The 24,836-nt window shown below is 38.0% G+C and overlaps 3 protein-coding genes across 3 annotated transcripts in view; 1 reads left to right on the top strand and 2 right to left on the bottom strand.

The window, feature by feature from the left end:
• LOC149038167 (uncharacterized) overlaps window positions 1-3,836 on the top strand; it is a 92,634-nt gene extending 88,798 nt beyond the window's left edge. Inside the window, exon 7 of the mRNA XM_089187182.1 lies at window positions 140-3,836. Coding sequence (XP_089043308.1) covers window positions 140-2,097 — 1,958 coding nt within the window. The 3' untranslated portion in view covers window positions 2,098-3,836. The remainder of the gene's footprint in view (window positions 1-139) is intronic.
• A 6,688-nt stretch (window positions 3,837-10,524) lies between these two features.
• Window positions 10,525-11,865, bottom strand: LOC149038166 (melanocyte-stimulating hormone receptor-like). Its single transcript, XM_089187160.1, has one exon. It carries the CDS (start codon window positions 11,625-11,627, stop codon window positions 10,686-10,688), a length of 942 nt encoding a protein of 313 aa, XP_089043286.1. The 5' UTR covers window positions 11,628-11,865; the 3' UTR covers window positions 10,525-10,685.
• A 2,194-nt stretch (window positions 11,866-14,059) lies between these two features.
• On the bottom strand, window positions 14,060-15,583 carry LOC149038165 (melanocyte-stimulating hormone receptor-like). The gene has a single exon (XM_089187168.1). The coding sequence runs from the start codon at window positions 15,581-15,583 to the stop codon at window positions 14,657-14,659; it is 927 nt and encodes a 308-aa protein (XP_089043294.1). The 3' UTR covers window positions 14,060-14,656.
• Window positions 15,584-24,836: the final 9,253 nt, after the last annotated feature.

The raw sequence follows: 24,836 nt of genomic DNA, 5'->3' as shown, positions 1-24,836 counted from the left end.
AAAAGCCATAGAGTACCACAACCTAAATCATAAAATAGCTAAAGAAGTAGGAGACAAGCATGGGGAGGGTAACGCTTATGGCAATCTGGGCAATGCTTATTTTAGTCTGGGTGATTTCAAAAAAGCCATAGAGTACTACATCTTAAAATAGCTAAAGAAGTAGGAGACAAGCATGGGGAGGGTGTTGCTTATGGCAATCTTGGCAATGCTTATCACCGTCTGGGTGATTTCAAAAAAGCCATAGAGTACCAAAGCCTAAATCTTAAAATAGCTAAAGAAGTAGGAGACAAGCATGGGGAGGGTAACGCTTATGGCAATCTTGGCAATGCTTATGGCCGTCTAGGTGATTTCAAAAAAGCCATAGAGTACCACAACCTACATTTTGAAATAGCTAAAGAAGTAGGAGACAAGCATGGGGAGAGTAACGCTTATGGCAATCTTGGCAATGCTTATGGCCGTCTAGGTGATTTCAAAAAAGCCATAGAGTACCACAACCTACATCTTATATTAGCTAAAGAAGTAGGAGACAAAGCCATGGAGGCAACGGCCTACTATTCATTAGGATGGGTTTTTGAGTTGCAAGGTGGACTGCCAAAAGCCGTTGAACATTACCAAGCTAGCATAAACTTATTCAATTCCTTGAGAGTACTTCTAATATCTAAAGATGAGTGGAAAGTTAATTTTCGAAATCAGCATCAAGTGGCGTATACGGGTTTGTGCAGAGTTCTCGTAGAACAAGGTAATGTAGATGAGGCCTTATTTGTTGCTGAGAAAGGACGAGCTCAAGCTCTGACAGACCTCATGGAATCCAGTTTTTGTGGTGGAACAAGTCACCACAAGGGAGAAGATGAAGATTGCGCAGTTTTAAAAAACGTTCCATCAAACACTGTCTTTCAGGCAGTGGACAAAGCTAACGTCAATCTTTGGGTTGTGTCCGAAGGAAAACAAGTTCAGTTAAGACAAAGTAAACTCAAAGGTTTTGTTTCAGAGAATAGTGGATATAGCCTGTCCTTTGAGTCGTTCATGCTCGGTGTCTATACACAACTTGGTGTTCGTTCTAATGTGAGATGCGAGAATCGATCTTTAGATGCTTTGAAGGAGGGCCGTTTAAAAGTGGATGAGAAAACCAAAGAAGCCACGCCTCAACCTCACATCCAACAAGACCGATGCTTGAGCACTTTGTATGATATCGTTATGAAGCCGGTGGCTGACTTGATTGAAGGGGATGAGCTACTCATTATTCCTGATGGACCCCTGTGGATCGCTCCTTACGCTGCATTGAAGGATGGTCATTCTAAATACCTGTGTGAATCGTTCACAATCCGAGTCGCTCCATCATTAGCAAGTCTTAGACTCATTGCCGATTGCCCAGATGATTATCACAAAGGCAGTGATGCGTTACTTGTAGGAGATCCGTGGGTATCCGAGGTTACTAACAGCGAGGGAAAGAAAGTCTTCGAGCAGCTTCAGTATGCTAAAAAAGAAGTAGAAATGATCGGAAAAATTCTGAATATCATGCCAATCACTGGCAGACAAGCCACGAAACGTGAGGTGTTGAAAAGACTCAGTTCCGTTTCCCTAGTTCACTTTGCGGCACACGGATGTATGGAAACTGGCGAAATTGCTCTTACACCTGACCCACACCGAATATCTACTGTGCCAACGGAGGAGGATTACATTTTAACAATTGGAGATGTGTTGAATGCTCAACTTCGGGCCCAACTTGTTGTGCTTAGTTGCTGCCACAGCGGCCGGGGCGAGATCAAGGCTGAAGGTGTGGTTGGCATTGCACGCGCTTTTATGGGGGCTGGTGCTCGGTCTATTGTGGTGGCCCTGTGGGCGATCGATGACGAGGCTACTCTTGAGTTCATGAAATACTTTTATCAACAACTTGCAGGAGGTAAACCAGCAAGCGAGTCACCGAACCTGGCCATGAAAAGACTCAGAGAATCAGACAAGTTTTGCGACATCAAACGCTCGGCGCCCTTTTTGCTGATTGGAGATGATGTCACTCTTCACTTCATGGCAAAGGAAAGAGAAAATTTGAATATGAAATCACGTAAATCAAAACTTTTTATTTCATCTCAAAGTGAATGACGCAGGAACTTGGAAGATTTAAATGATTCTCTATTTTGGCGCTTTTTGGCTATTTTTCATTACTTTTCACTTTTTTGTTAAATGGAACTTGAGATGTGTGACTTTACTTTGGTGAAGAAATAAAACAGACTATTTCGGTATATTTTGTTCAGTGGAATTGCTATTTTTTTGCCTTTACAAATTTAGATGCTTGGGAAGGGAATAAGATGCAACAAGGCTTCTGTTGTTAATGCCTGAAGTTGTTGAAGGCGACTACTTGGTTTTCGTTTCGCCAAAATGACACTCAGATCTATTCCTTTATTGCAATCAGTCATGTGTAAAATAATTTAAAGGTTTTTTTCTTGTACACAACCAGGAGCTTGTCCACCGGGTTTTAATTACGTTGATACTCTAAGCTTTTGATAAGCAAAGAAACAGCTTGTCATTTCCAAAAGGTGGCCAAATTTTAATTTCAAAAATGTGATTTGCAAAATTCGCAGCCATATATGAATTGATCTTAATGGTTTATCTACGTCATAAATTACTTTGTTGCAATTTGCAATCATCTTTACAAAAAAATTGATGATCATTTTCAACTTTTTTTCAATCCATTTTAATGCAATCTAATTCCATCAGTGCCAAGATTGCCATTCTAAGCTAAATTTGAAGAAGTAATCATCGGAGATGATGTTGTTGAATTTACTGACCATATGTTAGAGACATTAGACCTACTCTCAGGGGTGCGAATTGTCCATGTAATCTAAACAAGGAAATTGAAGTTTCCATTGCTGTGACTTTTAATGTAGGTGACATGGAATTTGTTGTATTCATTAGGAAAATATTTACGCCAATAAATTAGGGAAACACTTGAAGTAAGCCATGTAGTCCTCATTAGGAATTATTTTGGTGAAAATATTCATGAATAAATGTAAATCTAGGCCGTAGTTAAAAAGGTTCAGGGCTTCAGGATAAAACTTGCATTTTTTTGAAAATTTGCTGTTCAAACTTTTTTCATGGTTTTAAATTTACCTTAGTATAATTTGGAGATGTCTGATGATATCTTTGTAAGATTTAAGAATTTATACTTAGGTATTCAGAGCACACTTTGTAATTAGAACCCGTTATGTGGTCAAAAGTTTAAGGTATACTGTATCACAGCTGTTTTAAAAGAACTTTTTGTAAAATCAATGTTAATTTTTGACAGATTTTCATAACTACCATTGGTATATGCTGCCAGTATAAAATGTAATAGTTAACCTTGCACATGGTTGAATATGATGTAACGTAGGATTTTAAAAACAAGCTGGGACAATTTCGACTAAACATTCTTTTTATAATGTCAGTGTATTTGGTGTGAATTGTTTTGATGCTATTTGTATTTAAAGTTGAAGCTATTTGTTAATTTACCTTAGTTTTTATTCATTGACTCATTAACTCCCAAGTTGTGAAGAAAAATTCTCCCAACTGATAAGAATGTGTTTCTTTGTTGCTTCATTCTGAGAATTCGATGAAACATAACGTTTCTAGTGAAAAATAATCCGCTAGTTTAGATTTTCTCTAATTCTTATTGACACCATGTTTGTCGGTGCATTAATTTTGTAAGGAGAATTTCAGTTATGATCAATCTTGGGAATAAATGGGTTCATTTTAGTGTCTCCGTTTAGCGCGTACTCTACTTAATGCCTTGAACAATTTTATGCAGTTTGTATTGTACTTTTTTTACTTTTTTTGTGTAAAAGAAATAGAGAGAGTATAAAATACAAAACCTGCGTATGCTTTCATTGTCTGTCTCCATATTCTAAGGATTCGCGTGAGATGCAGGGAGAACAGATCCTATGGGGACTTCAATGCTTGTTTTGACCCGCGCGCGCCAAGTTGATAATCTTTGCAGCTGACAGTGTACTAACATTCCATGTTTCAAGCCCCCACCCACTTAACAAACGCTCGTCGACTCTTCGATTTTGTCTCTTTCACCGTCTATCGTTCTCCATATTATCAGACGATTTTGAATGCTGAAGGACGTGTTCATACTGTTACCTGTGTGCGCTCTTTTTACCTTTTTACACCTTTTCACATTTGTGCTTCTCTTTTTTCTCCTTCCCTTTGTTCCTTCCCTTTTTTTCATCATACTTTTCCTTTATTCCCATTTTTACGCGCACTTCTTTTATCGTCCTCAACTTTATTCTTCTACGCGCTTCATTAGACGCGACTATCTCCTTGTCTGTTTCAGTTTTCATTCGTCTCAATCCTCGCGCAACGTCAGGTCTCTTGAAATTTCAGCAATTGAAATTATATTCATGAAACAGGGACGCATTTTGTGACACAAATCTTGGCAATGACTGGTGTAAGCCACAAAGGTACAACGGACGATTACTGGTCATTCTGATTTTTCGGTCATTGCTAACGTAGTACTTGTAGTCATAAGCATGATCCTAAGCAGACCCTTGCAAAAAATTGACCAAAACTGCATGGACCTGGAGATTTTCGCTTAAACACACAACATTGGAGTAATATCAAGGTAAGAAACAAAATTGTTTGTGATTTTAATGAAGCCTTTTGAATTTTCTGAACAAGATGATTGAGGTTAGCAAATATAGTGATATGCCTATACGGCCAAGCTATAAGGTTATGCGGTAATTTAAAAAATGCAACGACCCGGCGAAACTTGAGAAAACCCAAAAGATGGCTACAATGAGATATGTGCGCTTCAAAGTTACAGTATGTCTGTATCTCAGCCCCAACATCAGGGCTAGAAGCCTGTCCACGCTAATGGCCGTCATCGCTGACAAAGACACTCCACTCTGCGTCCCTTGCGTCGTGAACCCAGGACATCTAGTAAGTAGCCATGATAGACTGGCTAAAAATGCCAACCAACAGGTCAGTTGTTGCCAGAGAACGATACAAGAGTTTGTGAAGGGCAAAAAAGATAGGAGAATTCCCAAGACTGGTTATGAAGGAGTGGAGAACGTAAACTGCTGAGTAGTAGATGGATTGTGGTTTAAATCTATTTACCAAAGAAGGGGTGCTCCATCTTCGGTTAGATTTGTGTCCGCTATCATTCTGCAGTCGTTTAGTTTTTTTCCTTCAGAATACGTATGATCGCAAAAGAAAATATTTCGTCTTGAGAGCACCTGCCCAGCGTTGATCACTTAAACTTTACTTTTTTCAGAATAATCATATGAAAACTTTTTCAGTCGCGTTTACTCGTTTGAAATGCTCGGAAATACTGAATTGTGTACAAAAAAAAATGGTGAACCATTTTTTGAAAGCCTCACTTTTGCCTCAGCTATGATTCATCAAAACGAGGTAAGAACAAAACATTTGCGAATGTTAATATTTTATAGCGCGATAGACAATCCTTCGTCGCGCAGACGAACAACATTTTATTCAGGTAGAGCGCATTTATCGAAAACAAAACAAAAAATTATTCATCATTTAATTTCGTTACTCAATAATCACTTTCTTCGCTTTTTCTTCAGGTTACTTGTAACTGCATGTAACGAGAGATATTTTTGTCTTGAAAGCGCCTGCCAGGCTGCAATCACGTAGACCTTTTCATTGAAACTTTCTCAGTAATGCGGTTCACTTATTTAACATGCGAATACTCCATGCTTCTTCTGTCACATGAGCTGTTAATTTCTTCCCAGGAGTCGCATTAAATATAACTTTTTTTAAACTTCTTTGTAACGGGTAATTCTGTCATGTTATTCCATCAATAAACTCTAAAAAAACCCTCCAAATTTAAGAAAGGTTTTTTTTATAGCAAATTTCCCTGCAAATTGTCTTTGTCAATTAAGAGAGGCTGGATGTTTGTCGCCTAACTGTGTTGCGCGTCACAATTACATTACATGTTTATTCAACTTGGTTAGTTTAATCTTTGAATAACTTGGCGCTTAGAGGTAAAAATAAAAATAAAATAATTTCCTTTTTTTTTTATCACTCACAGTATAAGGCAAAAACTGTTCCTAATAAGGAAGAGTGACGTTGATAGGATAAATGAGTAAGTGTTGATAGAAAGTCTGAAGAACAACCCGAGGAAGACCTGACTCAGCGATGTGTTTCTTTAATTGTCTGCTTCACTTTTTGTCTCACTTCACTAATCTTCCAGAATTAGCAGTTTATTTAGATATACTGTCATTCTTTTGGGACGACGATTAGGTGGTAAAAAACATTTTCTGCAGCGTGGTTAATTATCAATTCCAAAAGAGGTTTATAAAACAACTTTAAAGAAATAAAGAAGCGAAAATCAGCAATAATAAATCGCTCGGAAGTGTAAGAAATGGATTCAATAAAACTTGAATATATTAAATATTTTCAAACATTTTTCATGCAATACTGTCCCCCCCCCCCCCCCCTTAATTTACAAAAGTGACCGATCGGGAGGAGAACTCTGTAACAACCATTTACAGTCAGTTTCATTTCGCGCCCTTTTGTGATTGCGTTACGCACAGGAAGCCCATGAGCGTGATAATGCTTATCTTCGACTTCCCCTTCCTTGCTCGGCATTGTTTGAAATTGCTTTGTTTGCTAAAATGCCGACATGTTGCTACTCTGAGCTCGTTGGTGGTTCTTGTAGTTCCCGCTAGACCAGTGGAGAAAGTAAATGCATAGCCCTAACTAAATGCAAAAGAGACATCCAAGGTCATCTTAAAACATATAAATGCCATGATGCTCAGCTGAAAAGTGAGTTCATTCTTCTTCTCGCCAGAGCAGGTAAATATCTCCTTATCAAACATGTCAAGAATGTTTAGCGAAGGCAAATACTGTATCCCTCTTTGTCCTGCTTTTCTATTTTGCACTAAGATCAATGAGGTTATATCGTGACACAGTTCAACGCCCTTGATTTTATCTTTGCTTTAAGATTTATCTCTTGAATCCACATAAACGCTTGAATCCAAGACAACAGGATGCTAAACAGCATTATATGTTGTCATGAAATATAAAGCATTAGTCCATGCCTACAATTTATTTGTTTATTTATCCATTCCTTCCTTCTTTCATTCCTTCATTCCTTCATTTATACATTTATTTATTTATTTATTTATTCATCCATTCATTCATTTATTTAATAAGTACACATATTATATAAGTATTATAAATAAGATCCATTATATTTACATTATTTTACGAAATGGGTCTGGGGGAGGGCCGGGGCTTGCATTGAATTGCGCACCCTCTACACCAAACTAAGTTCCCATGATATGAAATTGCGTTTGTTTGTTTCGTTGTCTTATGTTTTTGTTTGTGTGTGTGTGTGTGTGTGTGTGTGTGTGTGTGTGTGTGTGTGTTTGTTTGGTTTGCTTGTTTCTTTTGCTTTCTATTTCTATCATTCTGAGTGAACAAGTAAACGACTTCGCTCTTTCAGGTATATTTGAAGTCGATGAAAGCCATAAAGAACTTTCAATTTGTCCCAGACATAGAGACGACTTCGGGACTAGATGGTTATGCAATAAAAAAAAATGCTCCTGTCCATCGGATTGGGCTCCACATGGGAAGTCTCCTCGGAAAGGTGATCGAGGCATGACTCTGCAACAGTCTCAAAAGCTTTATGCTTTAACATCTACGCTTCAGTTCCGGTGGGGGTCACGTGAGTATACATCAGAATTCCATCCTGACCGCCACCTTGATAAGAGATAGTATCAGGATAGTAGAAGAGAAAACTACCCTCATTGATAAAAGCAAAGATACTCTATGTGCAAAAGCTGACAGAAGGAACAAGCACCCAACCTCAAATGGCCAGCTTTACTGTACTGATGTCAAGCTCGACTAAACTTTCGGAAGGCTGGGCACTGAGGGCGTCTAAGAAATCAAAGCATTTCAACGAAAACCAAAAGAATTATCTCGATGAAAAGTTCAAACTTGGCCAGGAGACTGGTTACAAAGAAGATCCATCCCAAGTTGCGAGTGACATGCGTCGCGCTAAAAATGAAAACGGAGAGCGTCAATTTGCTGTTGGCGAGTTTTTATCACCACAGCAGATAAAGTCGTATTTCTCAAGGTCAGCAGCAAAGATCAAACAGGCGGAATCGGTAGCAGAGATCGATGTACCAGCCATTGATGAAGAAATGGTATACTTCTCAGCTCATGACAAGATAATTCAAGAGTGCCAGCTTAGTCATCCCTTTTTGTATGACACATACAACCTCTGTCAACTGTATGCCACGGATAAGCTTACTCGTTTCATTATTTCTTTCCTTCAAGATATATGCACATATTTCCAATTGGAAATTGATTCCCTTCCTGCTACACGAAAAGCGCCATACGTTGGTCTGATCAATGAACTGATAAAGTCGTGTACGTGCAAAGAAAAATAGGAACTTTCCAGCTGGAAGTGACCATAGTCTTCGTATTAAGAAAGTTATGACCCCTGGAATAGAGGGACACCAACATTATTCCAACTGCTTTGAGAGAAATAAGCACAATAGGTGCATATGCGTCATACACAGCTACGATACGACATTATCCCTTTGTAGCTTTGTTATAAAAAAATTGGCAGTGAAAACCTCACGTTTACATAAACATGTGTTAGATCGAAAGGATTTTATAAAGACCAACCTTGTTCTGTTAAAAACGTTGGTCATCTTCTGTATCATTCTCATTTACTGGACTTCCTGTGTGTAACGCAATCACATACCATCGATCGCACTGCAGTGGCGAGAAATGGTAGCATGGATAAGTTTTGAAAACGGTGAAGCAGGTTAAAGTGTGTACTCTTGGCATGGAAACCACTTCTAAAAGTAACGTTTTGTGTAATTATAACCTGGGAAATTCCTTCTGATGTTAAAAAAGTTTTTGTTATCGTTGGGTTGGTATTAGTTACGAATATGACCGTTGTAACAACATAAACCAGCAATTTGCATATACTAGACTATCGAAGATTGCCCAGATTGCCTTGACTTTTTGGCTTCAGGAGGAAATCATATGTATATTTAATATGAAAGAGACCTGTTTCGAAGTTTTTATATGATATAAGAGGGAATTCGAGTGTTTTGGTAATGTTTTTCTTAATGTGACGTGCAAGTCACGTTGGTCACGTAACGCGCCTCTTGAACTGAAATACGCTTATATAAATCGCTCTAAAAATTAGTGGTTTAAATAGCCCAAAAATTTTATTGCAGTTTCTAAAAGAAGAAGTCTTGTTCTTGACAATGGTTATTGTCTCATGGTCAGTTTATGGAGCCATGTGACAATGGCCGATTTTAGTCGCCAAAGTTGAGCTATGTTTTGATGGATGAAATTTCACCTGAATTAGAAAATTCGTAAAAAAAATCGTTTTTTCCAGGAATCTTGAAAAAAATACTTCAGAACCTTTGAAAAATATCTCTTGTTTTAGAATTATTTTGTTGTTTCAGAATTGCTGGCGAAATAAGTTTTTTTCAGCCGTTATCTTGAGGTGTACTATTTCACTGGGAAAACACGGTTATGAACCCCCAAAACACAAAATGCCACCGTTCTCCCAAACATAATTTTTTTTCGGCATTTTTTATATTTTTCCATAACTAAGGCCATTTATACCTATGTTCTGGCAAAGTTTGAAAAAATGTTAATTTTTTTATTTTCAACACCTTTTCTCGATTTTCACAGACGACCGCTCTTAGACCACTTTTTAAGTTTTATCCAATGCTCTGATATTGTTTACAAAGGATTGATTCGTTTGACGGTCTTCACTGCGGACTCATTTTAGATTTTCAGTTTTTGGAAGCAAACGGTTCTGAAACATCTGTTGATGTTCGCTCAATGCAGTCTTTAAATCGAACTAAACGCTCAGCGTCTCGCTCACTTAGAAAAACCGCAGCTTTAAGACGAGCTTTAGTTTCAATAGACAATATTATTCGTTACCTACTTCTGCACTGTGTCGTTTTGGTCGACTGAACTGTTCAGAGGAAAATTTTTCGGCAGATTTCTACAAAAACTTTCATCACATGTGCAGTATTGTCAACCGATTCGTTCACTAAAAACTCGAATTACCGGAACTCCAAGAATGCGAAACAAGAGCCCTGTTTCAATTTTTTATGTCAGGTAGGATTTTACCAAGCGTACACGTGCGTTCGAGAAGGTAGAGCCATTATTTCACGAGAAACTGAACAAATTTAGAATATTATTAACTCAGTATAGGCTATTTAAAGCTCATTAACTTGTAATTTGTAAAATATATCGTTAATTAATTCAAAACATTCATGATAATCCGTGTAAATGTTTAATTTAATGAAGGATCGATCGGCACTGGAGCAGCAACCCTCTGAAACCGCATCCCGGGTAGCCTTTAATAAAAATGTTATAGTTAATTTTATTTATTTCGCTTTCTTATAAAAACATTCATGAGAGTATAATTTAAGTCAAGAGATTATAAGAGATTATATATCCTCTTGTGCACGTATATCTTTCCTTGGATTAATAATTTATGCATTCAAAAAAAAGTTTAGTAGCATGAAAAATATTTTTTAAAAGTTTTGGTTTGTGTTTCCATTACCTTTCCTTTATTTTGTTTTACGTGACTAGCAAAAAATACTATCGACAGACCTCGAGCAAAAATTTAAGCGACAAGCGTTCTCTATCGGTCAGCTTTGCACTGAAAGTACTTATACGATCATATATAACTCGAGGATGGTCTAACTCCATGGACAGCAAAGTGCTTGTCTGATCGTCTGCTTCATTGCTCGTCTCACCTCACTAATCTTCCAGCAGTAAAGAAACGGGTCTAACGTCGAGTTAAAGTAAACAAGGACACCCGCCATTTCCCATGAGACGACTGAGTTGGATGAATATGTTGTCCTAGAAGTGATTACAAATACCGCAATAAGGTATTGTGTATAACAAATAACTAATACTGACTGTACCCACAGTGCACTGTGCACTGCTTTTCTGTATCGCGCCATGTTCAGTGCATTTGGTTGGCTCGGCTGTTGTTGAACTTGTGCCTGATGATGTATAAGAGTGCGAAAAATCTTTGTGTACGAGGCGAGTGAAATAAGAAGCGAAAGTGGTATCAATATCAAGATAAACAAAGTGGTTATACGCTCATCGAAAATGATGCATAAAGAGGCGACGAGACATAAAACCCAAAAGCTAGCTATAGTGATATAAATACGCTTCAAAGTTACAATCTCTTTGTATCTCAGCCCCAACAACAGGACAAGAAGCCTGTCCACGCTTATTACCGCCATCGTCAGCAAAGAAACTCCACACAATGCTACGCCTGTAATGTAAGCTGCTTCTCTTGCGTAATGACAAAAGCTCAAGTGTTCGTGAACCGCGGACATCAAATAAGTAACACGGAGAGCCTGAGCAAAAAGACCAACCAACAGGTCAGTTGTTGCCAGACAGCGATACAAGAGTTTACACGGCGGATGAAGGGAAGATTCCTTGTGAAGGGCAACAAGGATAAGAGAATTACCAAGAAATGCTGTGATGGCCAGGAAAATGTTGACTGCTGCGAAAAAAACTGATGCTGATTGAAGCCCACCTATCAAAGAGGGGGAGCATTGCAGTCCTTCGAAAGTTTTTGTGTTTGTTCCACCTCTGGTGAAATTTGTTGTCGAATAATTCTGCATTCGTTTCCTCTGTTCTTGCAGCGAGAAATATTTCGTCTAAACAGGACACGCCAAACTATGATAACTGAAACCTTTCACAAAGACTTCCTCTCTCGCGTTTAATCATTTAAAATGCGTCAGAAATTTGCAGCTGTGGGATGCCTCAGGTATGAAACTGATTCTGGTTGAAGCCCAACCAACAAAGAGGAGAGCATGGCAGTTCTTCAATTGTGTTCGTCTGTGTTCCAACTCTTCTGAAATTTGTTGTAGGTTATCTAAGATTGTAACGAGTCTAAACAGCCCACATCCAGCCACGATCAATTACACCTCATACTTCAATAATGATATTTATACACACTGATAATTCTTCATCAGTGTTTACTCGTTTAAAATACGTCAGAAAATTGTCAGTTGTGTTCAAAAATTGAACCTTTGAAGTGCCTCAGGTATGAAATGGAAATAAGTAGAAAATGGAGAGACATCTGTGGTATAATTCTTTTAAAAGAACGACAAACACTCTCCTTTTATCGAGATCAACTTTCACTGATAGGGTGCTAACCTGGTGTTCATATTATTCGTGTGAAGTTCAGACTTGTATCATTAGTAACCATGAAAAATTGGAAATAAAAATTTCAAGCTGGCGCGATTTTTTTTCGTCTTAGAAAAGTGCGATTTGAGACAATCTGCGAGTGCATCAAACAATTCAAATTTAAATTTTGGTCACTGATGTAAACGTATTTTTAAATGTTTGAATAAATTTGTAATGACAGGCTTTTCCTTTCCGTTTTTCGTCCCCGGACTGATATTAAAAACAAAACCGTACCAAGATGTTAGGCCGCGCGCCATCCATTTTTCAAACTCGTTCTCTACCAGCTTTTTCACTTTCGTTAGGAAAGTTATGATGATTTTTTTTAACAGAAACTGTTTTGTCTATTTTTCCTATTTCGCCACATGATGTCATTTCCTTTCTCTTATCCCCTTTGGTCAACAAGATAAGAAAAATGGGCGCTAACTGAAAATAGAGGAGGCGGAGAAACCATTGTTTTGCACCAGCCATGATGGCCATACGCGCTCGGTATCTTTTAATCCCAGAGTTCCATCGGGTACCGAAAAAACGAGAAACAAAACAGAAGAAAAGCAGGAAATTACTTTCTGAAACAATTTTTCGCTGTTTCTTTTACGTTCTCTATTTGTTCTCCTCCTTTCGCCAAAAATTTTAAAGTGATTGTCCTGCAAAAATTATATAAGAAAGTTCGCCCAAATTTTTCTCTGCCAACGCTTTCATGTATACAGCAGTGACTGAATTCTTCATGTCGTAATTCCCCTGAGCGATTGGCAATTCTCCTCCGATAACCAGAGTTATATGACTGTGCTAAAGTGAACATGATAACTTATTGATCGAGAAGGAAAATGAAGGAATGGAGACTTAAAAACTATCAACACTCGATAAAAATATTTAACAATTATTTGCCGAAGATGAAGTGAATAATATTATTATTGAATAATTCCCGTGACGGAGTCGAGTTAAAAACTACACCTTGTTAAACCTACATAAACAACATTTATTATTTATGAACCTACAGTCACTCTTGGTTGCGTGTTAAGTAACTTCCGCCTATCTTTCAAGCTCTCCAAACTTCCTGCGTTTATCGTATATTTAATGACCGCACAGTGACGAACGAAGCAATTGTTAAAAATACCCTGTCAAAGATTAGGAAAAATTAGTTAGCCACCACAGATTCGCCGCCTCGTTTTAGGTTGGAAAAAATTTCGTTTTTGCAAAATAATTACTCTCTATAGATTCAATATTTTATTCCGGCTTCAAATTAGTCATTTCATTTACCAACGGAGGATTAGCTGACAGAAAAATCAGACGAAAGACTTAATCGCTGAAGATGCGTCAATCCCTGCTTTAACAAGAGTTCTTTCCCAGGAAATTTTCTTTCTGATCCTCTATAATAATTCAGTACCTTGATAATTAAACAAGAACATGTTCGTCGCAACCAGCTGTTGATTTCAGTAAATAACATTTCAGTTTAATTTCAAATTAGCACTGAAAGTGAATTCCCTTGACAAACACAAAGACATGGGCTATGTTTTTTGTTTTACAATACGATATGGGCCTACTAAGTCTTAAAAGATCCATTTTGTCACTTCTTTAATGGGTGAAATAAACATGTCGTTTTTAGGGCGATAATTAGATGATATGATATTGAAGGAAAGTGTGAGCTTATAAAAAGCTTTGAAAACGACTCAATAAAAAAAAATTGTGGAACTTAGGGACACAGTTAATCACTTGGAAATGGAGGAAATAAAATCCGTGAAACTCAGAGACAACCTAAAGATACATAAGCGACAAACTGGACATATGGTGACCTCTATACAAATGATGCGAAACTTGTTTTTCGCTGTTGCCAATATAATTTCAGAACATCAATCGATCTGTAAAAAAGTTCTGTAACAAACAGAGATGGTCAATTTTATTCCATTTACTTTCGTAACTTTCAGTTAAATATACAAGTAACAAAGACTTCTTCTCATAAGCTTTACGGATATTTTTCTGATAACAAAGCAAATTCAAGACTGAAGCTGGACCGTCTCTTATGGCAATATAGCGTCAACATCAACGTCAAGCGCTTTCTTTTAATTATAGGAAAACTAGTTAAAATAGTTTTATCGTAACACACAACATCGGCCTCAAACACATCTCTCAAACTACTCTTTGAAGTTTTATCTGATGCCTTCTTATTGCTAAGAGTAGAAACCTTGACAGTAAAATGTTTGCATATATTTTCTTGCGTTATGACATCTTGTCTTTTAGCATAGCGACAAGAAACCTTATTTTTGAAAACACATAGCTGGGTTACTTAGTCCGTCATTAAATTGTTCACGGAGATATAAAGACTATCAATAACAGCCTGCGCAACTATTTCATTGAGCCACTTACTTGGTTTTATTCAATAACTTATTTAACGACTGCTCTCTAATAATAATCGTGACTTAATAAGCCTGCTTTGAAAGTCTGAAGAACAACTCAAGAAAGACCAATTTTAGCAAAGAGCTTCTTTCAGTGTCCGCTTCACTGCTTGTCTCACTTCACTAATCTTCCAGCAGTATAGGAACGGGTTTAAAGTCGAATTAAAGTAAAGTAAAATAATTGCTACTTTTCGTACGACGACTAAGAGTAATGAGTATTTGTTAGTGCGAGTGACCACAATTTCCACTGTATACATTGGCGCATAACAAACAACTAAAGCTAACTGCACCCACATGGCACTGTCCACTGCCTTTCTGAATCGTGCCATGTTCAGTGCATTTGTTTGGCTCGTCCGTTGTTGGTCTCCTACTTGTGCTTGATGATTTCTGAGAGTGCAAAAAATCTTTGTGTACGATGCGAAGGATATTACCAGGCAAAATGGTGAAACTAGGTAGCCGTACAAATAGATTATACTGGGATAAAAAATTCCACATGAAGAGGCGACAATGTTAAAAACCCAAAAGGTAATTACAGTGATATACGTGCGCTTCAAAGTTACAATTTGTTTGTATCTCAGCCCCAACAACAGGGCGAGAAGTCTGTCCACGCTTATGGCCGTCATCGTCATCAAAGACACTAAAATCAATACATGGCTTGTGACGTAGCCTGCGTCCCTGGCGTATCGACAACGGCTCCAATGTTCTTGAAACACGGACATCCAATATGTAGCATAGAGAGGCTGGGCAACAAGACCAACCAACAGATCAGTGGTTGCCAGACAACGATACAGGAGTTTGGACGGCGGATGTAGGGTAGATTCTTTATAAAGGGCAACAAGGATGAGAGAATTCCCAGCAAATGCTGTGATGGAGAGGAGAATGTAAACTGCTAAGAAAAAAATTGATAGTTGTTGATGCCCACCCATCAAAGAGGGAGAGCATATCAGTTCTTCATATGATTTCGTGTGACTTCTGCCGCTACTGAAATTTGATATCAACATAATTCTGTCGTCGGCTTTTCCCTTTTCTTGTGGGTCTCTGTTCTTGCAACGAAAAATGGCAGCAATGACTCCTTAAGCCTAACTTTCTACTTAACAGTCGCATAAAGACTTACTTATTTAAAATGCATCAGGAAATTTTCTGTTGGGTCAAAAAAATATTTTTTTCCTCAGGAACCTTTGGGTTCCTCAGTTATGAAATAGCAACTAAAGGCAAATATAGAAACATCTGTTATTTCAGTGTTTTTACAATGCGGCAAAGAGTCGCTCTTTATCAGTATCAAATTCCATCAAAAAGAGACACTTTGTGATGAGAAAAGAAAAAATATATATATTTATACAGACTATTGACAATGTTTTTTTTAAATAGCAAAAAATTTTCGAAAATAGGTTTATATATATTTGTATATCAACTTTAGATTCATTGTTTTAATTCTGCACGGGAAGACTGCTGATAGACAAACCAACAACTCATCCAATTCTTTAATACAGAGTAAGAGTTTTATGCAGAAATTTTCAATTTTTGCAGCCGATCAAACTACTAAAGGCGTTTGTGTGGGCTGCGACAAGTTTTGAATCTCAAAGAATTTCAGTTTTAGTACAAATTAGCACTAAAAGGTAATTTCGTTGACAAACAAATAGACATCGGTTGTATTACTGTTTGACAATACGATAGGAAAACTTTTTTTGTCATCTTTTTAAATGATGAAATAAGCAGTACATCAAGATAAGATGTCATCTGAGTGCCCAATTGAAATATTCTTCCTTTATTGAAGACAATACTAAACAATAACGAGGAAAAGTTAGCCTATGTGACCCTTTGATCTAATTTTCTTTCTTCCTACGTCTGGTTATTGAGATAATAAAAGTGTTTTTGTACCAAGAAAGTTCTCGTGTAAAAGGCAGGTAATTTTGCGATGCTCTGGGGCAAGTGTCAAAATTTCCCTTTCATCACAACAGTTACATCTTAATACTGAAGTGAAGAAAACAATTTATAAGTGGTGGTCGAAAATCAATGGACGTATGCTAAGGAATTATCAAAACTCGCCGCACAGTTCTTCAATTCTTCCTTCATCAGCAACATTTACTTCAGAACTCCCTCACTAACGTTTACTCTTTGAAAAGATTATTGACAAAAGATCGATGTACAACGATTCCATTGAACTTCTTATTTTCTCCGCTTAAGCAATAATATTTTTTACGAGCGCTCCCTAACAATTATCGTGACTTAATGAAAGTCTTACAAGACCAAACCGAAGAGGAGGTAACGCTACGGACAGCAAAGTACTTCTCTGATTGTCTGTTTTACTGCATGTCTTACTCCCCAAATTTTCTAACAACAAAATACGGATATAACTTCAAGTTAAAGTAAAATGAGACAACTGATACTCTCCATACAACGACTGAGTCTGATTGATATGTTTTACTATAGATTGGTGCGCAACAAACAACTAACGCTAACTGCACCCGCAGTGCACTGTACACAGCCTCTCTGTATCGCGTCAACCGAATAGCGACTGCATCTTAACTAGTAAATAGTGTGTGTTAACCCCTTAACTCCCAGATCAAATTTGTATTTCTCCTTACTATCAGTCATACAATTCTTACAATGTTAGTCAAGAGAATATATTATTGGATCAACTAATTATCCCCAAATTGATATTTTTCTTTACTCTCACTACTTATCTGTTTGATTTTGTATTGATATTGTAAGGAGAAATTCTGTCTTGGTCACTCATGAGAGTTACAGGGTTAATTAATTAAGATATGAAGCACACAGGAAACTGAGGAGACATCATCCAGCCATGACACCCTCGGCCTCGTTTTGAGTACGAAATTTCATCAAATACTAAATTATTCATTTCGTAACATATTTACTTTTCTTTCGACTTTACATTATTTATTTTAACTTTTAAACCATTATTTTATTCATCGATGGGGAAATAGCTGAGAAGCAAACCACACGAATGCCTTCATTGTCAAAACAAATCCAACAACTTATTTGATTGTTGTGTAAAGTTCTTTTCTCGGCAATTCTCCTTCCCATTTATCTTTTCTTTAATTATTCCGAATAGCGACTGCAGCTTGACTGGAAAACAGTTATAAATAAGCAACACGGCGGTCAAATGATTACGAGTGCGCTTTTAGATGGATAATTTGCTATTCTAGACATTGAGAATCCAAATGATGCGTAGTTTTTTGCAGTTTCTTAGGAAAGTTCAAAGTTTCTAAGGCCTAGACTTATACACTTTGTTGCTCTAGACTTAACCCATTTGGTTTAGTTTACACTCTTTAAACTTTGCCTAGCGGCGCAATGAAATCGTAAGCCTGGACGTGCTGGCGGTGGTTATTCCTTATTGCATTTATGGTGGAGTTGCCGTCATCACCGTGGGAAATGTGTGAAAAAAGGAAGAACCAGTGCCACATAAGATATTGATGACGATAACAGGTCTATGTTATGATAGTAGACTGTGTAGCGAGGGTACAAGAAAGGTTCTGTAATTTGATTTAGACCAAGATTTAAGTTTTCACCGAAATCCCTCTCTCAACTGTATTACGCATTCAATTTGGAATAGTTAGGAACTTAACCTCTCCTTCTCCACTTTACGCAGAACACGCGTTTGAAAATCCCCCGTATTCTTTTCAAAACACGTGCATGCGCAGTGTTTGACTGCTGTGGTTGAATTGGCCGCTACTAGCTGTTTACTCCAATCAATAAAATTTAATTCGAGCACTAATTAGCGCTAAAGTCAAATCCCATGGCAAACATGAAGATATCAGCTATATTGCTGTTTTCAAAACAATAAAGGAACTTGAGTGTGACTTTTTGTAAGTAATGAAATAATCAGAATATTTAGTCCAATTTTGGTCCAATCACGAGTCCAATTTTTTTTTTACATCATTCAAAGTTCCCCGCCTGATGTTCGTAATTTCAGTTTGTCGAGGCTGACAATGATTGAAGTCCTAATTTCACACAGATGATATGGACACTTGATTAGCTCCCTATCGATGAAAGTTCATAAGGAAAAGTGACCAAAATAGCAACAGATTACCTTAATTTAAGAGTCAAAGGTAAAGATAGACATCTTTGATACTATTAGTATTTCGCAATTATTTTAAACTCCGTCTTCTCAGGTAGAAATTCGCCTTTAGCTGAGCTGAGGTGATGGAGTCTTACGTTTAATCTCGGAAAAATTTAAGAGCTAATGTCAACAAACATTAGACAAACAGCGGCAAGTCACCCAAAATTGTTTTCACTCATATTTTTATATTTTGTAGCCCAATATGTCCTAATAATTGTGGTGTAGATTTTTGTGAGAATATATTTTCTTTTTCGAGAAATAATTTTTTTAGCTCGACCGCTCAAATATGCAAATATTACCGTGAATGTTACTCGAGTTGTGTGACCTCGTGTAACGAATATACTTGACCTCTGCTATTTCTGAGAACATAATCCTTTGATGTATCATCTAAACTTAATCCCCTGTCATTATTGAAGCTGGCAAATAAATATTTATTTTTTGGTGAATATTTTTGTCCGAAATACTTTTTCTATGTCGAAAAGTAGTATCAAGACAAAGACAGTTTAAACAATGACCGATATGACAAAATCTACTGAGCTTCTAGCTTTTGAAAAACAAAAGGATGGTTATGAAGTCACTGTAAAAAATTTCCTTGGGTATTTGTGTTGTTCCAACGTGAGACGAACTCAAAGTCGGACAAAATATACTTGCTAGCGACTATGAAATATACATGGTGCCTACTTGTCGCCAGCGTTTACTGGCATAAATCACTACAATTTACGAAAAAAGTTTTGCAAGTTTTCAGATGCTGAAAATGAAGTTGATCTGATTTTGTCGCGAGCCGGCATCTTCAAGACGCCGAAAGATATCGATGATTTGACAATTTGCCCCACTCATAGATCAAATCTCGGTGTTGGGTGGAGTCGTGGTTCCAATAGCAGATGTAGAGTGCCAAAAGAATTGTTCGGCCATGGTGAAGGCAGGGTCAAGTCGATTCCAAAAGGCGATAAGGGAATTGGCAAGCGTGTTTCACGGATAATACTCAAGGTATCTGGAAAATTCTTACAACCTGGCTCCGGTAAGTACGCTACTTACCACCGTGTGCAAAATTACGCCTCTCGTCAGACTTAAGAGAGTGTCTCTGTAAGAGCGGTCCGGTCGATTTTGCTTGTAACACGGATTTCGCTCATTTCTTGTGTGTTGTAAGACATTCATGTACCTATACTAAAACCACAATCCGTTTGATCGGATCTCTTTATTTTTCTAGAGTTTTACGGAAATTAAATTTCACTCGAGCGAAGGCTTGTCGTGACACTTTTCAAGACTTTAATTTCATACAACTTTGGAGGACAATTCACAAAAAAACTACGGAGCTCAGCAAAAAACAAATATCCCAGCCATGTATACTAAATCTATCTTATCTATCGAGGCGACTTTCGTAAACATTACGTTTCAATCAAGGAAACAGGAAGACTTGAATGACACCTTATCGGTTCGCCTGAGTCACACCCGCCAAAACTGATCAAATTCAAGGTAAATTTTTGAAAAAGTGAGGCGTTCTTAACTGATCCAACTAGCATAGCTAGGAAGTAGGTGCCATAGAAAAGGTAACTACACAAAAAAAAACTTTGCGGCCCGACCTTTTACGAAAACTTTATAGCTCCGTGAGCTTACCTAATTTTCGGCAATCTCCAAGTTTGGCCGCCATTTTGAGAGACTTGTCAACATGAAGTGTAACCAATATAAATCAAGCAGGTAGATCTAAAACCGTCAGAAATACATACGAAAGCAATTCAAATAAACTTTATTTTCAATTCAAGCGGCAAAATTTGAAATTCTTTGTGGGGCGTCAGTGGTCCAGTGGTTTGTGCGCTGGACTCTGGGTCGAAGGGCCCGGGTTCAAGTCCTACCAGGTGCATGTCGCTGTATCCTTAAGCAAGATGCTTTACCCACTTTGCTTCGTCTCTCGGATAAGACGTAAAGCCGGAGGTCCCGTCTCACAACCCTTCTATGTTACAAATAAATTGTGGGACGTAAAAGAACGCACGCACTGTTCGCAAAGAGTAGGGCACGTAGTGCCCGGTGTTGTGGTCTATCTCGATTTGTGCCGTCGTAGGTCTGGGTGGGTGAGGTGTGATCACAATGGACTGAAGCGGCTGCCAGAGGCGCCTTAACATGCTGACGTCCGATCTCACCTCTCTGGTTCCTCCGCAATTCAGCTGCAAGTGAGGAAATTGGCACCATTCATCTATCTATCTATCTATCTATCTATCTATCTAAACTTACCATCCCCATGCGACCATTTCTTCCAATAATTCAAACGCTACAACTCGTGTTCGAATTCCCCTCGTCGATTCCACCGTAAGAAATAACCTGTGCCACCCAAGCTTCGAGTCGAATGTGAAGTACAAATCAATAACACAACTGCATAATCTTCGAGGCAATATCACGCTGGTATTTTGACATTCGGATCGACAAGAATGGTGATCAGGTAGCGATCGCCATGCATGTTTACCTCATAAACATGATTCCTGACCAGCCGCTGAGTGAAAACAGTACGGCTCAGTGGTGAGGGGCGGGGTGTGGTGGGTTCGGGCAGATTATCAGAAGATTTTTGGGAACATTCGAACATATGCATTAAAGTATCGTGATAAGCATTAGGACTCTCAGTCTTAATGCGAAGGCATGTTTCGTGTTGCAGACAACTTTTGTTTTACTTAGTATTCTTTTTTCTTTCAAATACATTTCGTTCCAAATAGGACTATCATCAATTCATAGATTTACAAACAAATCTTTATCACGTAAATAAATGTGTTTAGATAAACGAGATAACCGTTGAACCTCTTGTATCGCACCAGAAGTAACGTGTCTTGTCTTTTCCCAACTCTGAGAGCGTGGAGCGGCGAAGACGCGAGACACGAGTCTCGTGTCTCGCGGCTTCTCCATGCTCACAGGATATGCGTGACCTCACTATCTTTAAGAAAAATATGAGACTGCTCGGAGTCTGTATTCCGTTCGACCACAAACCCATTCTGAGCGTAACCACTGACCACTCACGAATTACAGTAGGCATCTCCATTGAAGCAGAAATTGAAATCGTATCGAGTATAAAAGGGTTATAGTGAGTTCCTTTAGATTTCCCGTCGCGTGGCTTAAGTGGTTTGGTACGACTGTCTGAATGCAATGACGAGGTAAAACATCATTTGATAAGCTGCCACCTGTCTAAAGAGGTCTTAAGTGAAAATAAGCTAATCTTGGCAAGGACTGGCCTATTTCACCTCGCTCAGGAGGATAAACAAAAAATGTGGATTTGCGATAGGCATCGCCACACTTTGGGGAAGTTTTGGAGAAGTGCAAAGGTAACATGTTAGTATCCTTATCATGATGGTGTCAGGAAGCGTATCGAAGGCAGAGATGTAATTACCTTGCATATGTCTCAGGACATTCAAAAGCTGTTTGGAGTTATTATTACAGTTGAATCAGGTGGTCTTCAGTAACATTTTCTGTTATTTATTTTTGTGTCATGACATATCTGCTCGAAAAGAGAAGAAACTCTTTATTAGATTAAGGGTACTTAAGTACACATCACATTCAAAAAACATAGATCTATGCGTAAGTGCTTTTAATTGCAGATGGAAATATGTACAATGTTGCTTGGTTGATAATCAATAATGTTTTTGTATAAGATCAAATCACCTGACAACGCAACACACTTATTCATGCGTACGGTCCACAATTATTTGCGGTCAGTTTTCCTCAGTTTGTATGATTCTCATTAACCAGTATGATTAAATTTGTAGACTAAAACACTCCTTATTTGATTAAGAATAATAAAAGTAAACAGTGCATGTCGGTTTTCAATTCCTGATGGATGCTATTGGGCCTTACTTTCAACTGAGAAATTTGCAATCGCATACCTCAGCTCTCTGTGTCCCGTGCCGTAAGAAGCACGAGAAAAAAGTTGATGATAGTGAGTCTTGGCTGAGACAAGAAGAATCAGAGAAGAATCTACGGTTCTCAGAAACGCCACTGTTAAACACAAGACAACTAAGGTAAATTGAATTAAGTGGTATTTGTTTTACTGAAAACTATCGTTCAGATTATTACTCTCCCCACCGATTTTTTCTTACATTCTGTTAATCAAAAGTTTCAGTAATTATAAAGGCTTCCTTGTTGATCGTCTTAATCGTAATAGTTTCCAGGATCCAATGGAGCAAAAGAGAGAACAATTTTCTCTGTAGTTAGGTAAGGCAACGTTTCGGCTCTATACTCCTTCCGGCGTGATAACGATAATGATGACAACAATGGGTAAAAAGCACCGTCCGCTAATAATGACGATTATCATAGTTATAAACAAATCTTAGTCATAGTCCTGAAAAAAATCTCAGGGGGTCCTTTGAACCATCCACTTCATCTCGCCAGAAGTCAAAGTTGCCTACACTCATTCTAAGGTTCGTGCGATTTTACGATGAATTTTCAATTCCGGTGTGTTGCACGCGCGACTTTTGATAAAAGGAAATCTACACGCGCCATAACTTAAAAGAGCGTGTCAGCTAAATGAATCAAATCTCTATCATTTTGCATACATTCTTGGGAATAGCAAAAATGACTTAGAACAAACGTTCTAAGTATAGTTTTCATTCCGTGCAATGGGGCATAAATAAAAGTTTCTGGTGGAAAAGACACCTTATTTTATACCACAGAAGATAAGCAAAACGGTCATTTGGGTACCCCAGTTAAAAATATATTGATAACTCTATTTATTGATACCAGTTCTAATTTAAAGGAGAAAGTTATGAGAATGAAATAAAAGTTATCTGTACCACGAAGCATGCCCCTCACTGTTTAGAATGGTAGTCCTAAAACTTTTTAAGTATATATTATTCGAATATCTAATGACGATAGGCCCGCCACCCACCCACCCTACGTTATACTGTTTCCACTCAGCGGCTGGTCAGCGGTCATGTTTTTGAGGTAAACATACCGATCGATTCCTGATCACCGTTCTTGTCGATCAGAAAATCAAAATACCAGCATGATATTGCCGCGAAGATGAAGCAGTTATGTTATTTGATTCGTACTTCATATTCGAGTCGAAGCTTGGGTGGCACAGGTTATTTCTTACGGTGGAATCGACGAGGGGAATTCGAACACGAGTTGTATGCGACTATCTCTTCCAACAATTCAAACACTGGGGATGATAAGTTTAACGAACAATTTCAAATTTTGCGGCTTGAATTGAAAGTAAAGTTCATTTGAATTGCTTTCGTATGTATTTCTGACGGTTCTAGATCTACCTGCTTTATTTGTATCGGTTACGCTTCATGTTGACAGTCCCTCAAAATGGCAGCCAAACTTGGAGATTGCCGAAATTTAGGTAAGTTTACGGATTTATAAAGTTTTCGTAAAGGGCGGGCCGCAAAGTTTTTTTCTGTAGTTACCTTTTCTATGGCACCTACTTCCTAGCTATGTTAGTTGGATCAGTTAAGAACGCCTCACTTTTTCAAAACTTAACCTTGAATTTGATCAGTTTTTGAGGGTGTGACTCAGGCGAACCGATAAGGTGTCATTCAAGTCTTCCTGTTTCCTCGATAGAAACGTGATGTTTACGAAAGTCGCCTCGATAGATAAGATAGAATTAATATACATGGCTGTGATATTTGTTTTTTGCTGAGCTCCGTAGTTTTTGTAAATTGTCCTCCAAAGTTGTATGAAATTAAAGTCTTGAAAAGTGTTACGACAAGCCTTCGCTCGAGTGAAATTTAATTTCCGTAAAACTCTGAAAAATAAAGAGATCCGATCAAACGGATTGTGGTTTTAATATAGGTACATGAATGTCTTACAACACACAAGAAATGAGCGAAATCCGTGTTACAAGCAAAATCGACCGGACCGCTCTTACAGAGACACTCTCTTAAGTCTCGACTGGGAATTGGTCAGTAGGCTACCAAAAATCCAGACAGAGGCGGAGTTTTCTATACTAATGTCTGAACACTTTGTTGGCTTCCCGCCGTCTGGCGGGACGCGTAATTATGCACACAGTAGTAAAGGGCTCTCGCTACTAGCTATTAGACGCTGACAAAACTTGTTTGTCTTCACCAAAAATCACATCAAAATTTGTCCTTGCTAAATTTGAAGCATACTGCACGTATCAGCATTCCCCGGGGGACCCTGTACATAAGACAAAAATCGTACTAGTAATGCATATTTCAGGATTTTTTTTAAAGCGAAAA

This window comes from Pocillopora damicornis, chromosome 11 (assembly GCF_964200805.1).
Source record: "Pocillopora damicornis chromosome 11, jaPocDami1.2, whole genome shotgun sequence".
NCBI lineage: Eukaryota > Metazoa > Cnidaria > Anthozoa > Scleractinia > Pocilloporidae > Pocillopora > Pocillopora damicornis.
Note: the sequence above shows the minus strand (reverse complement) of the source record. Positions and strands in the feature narration are given on the sequence as shown.

Bases quoted from the DNA above. Each gene is read 5' to 3' on its own strand.
- LOC149038166 (XM_089187160.1), bottom strand. From the start codon at position 11,627: ATGCAGAATTATTCGACAACAAATTTCACCAGAGGTGGAACAAACACA.
- LOC149038165 (XM_089187168.1), bottom strand. From the start codon at position 15,583: ATGTTGATATCAAATTTCAGTAGCGGCAGAAGTCACACGAAATCATAT.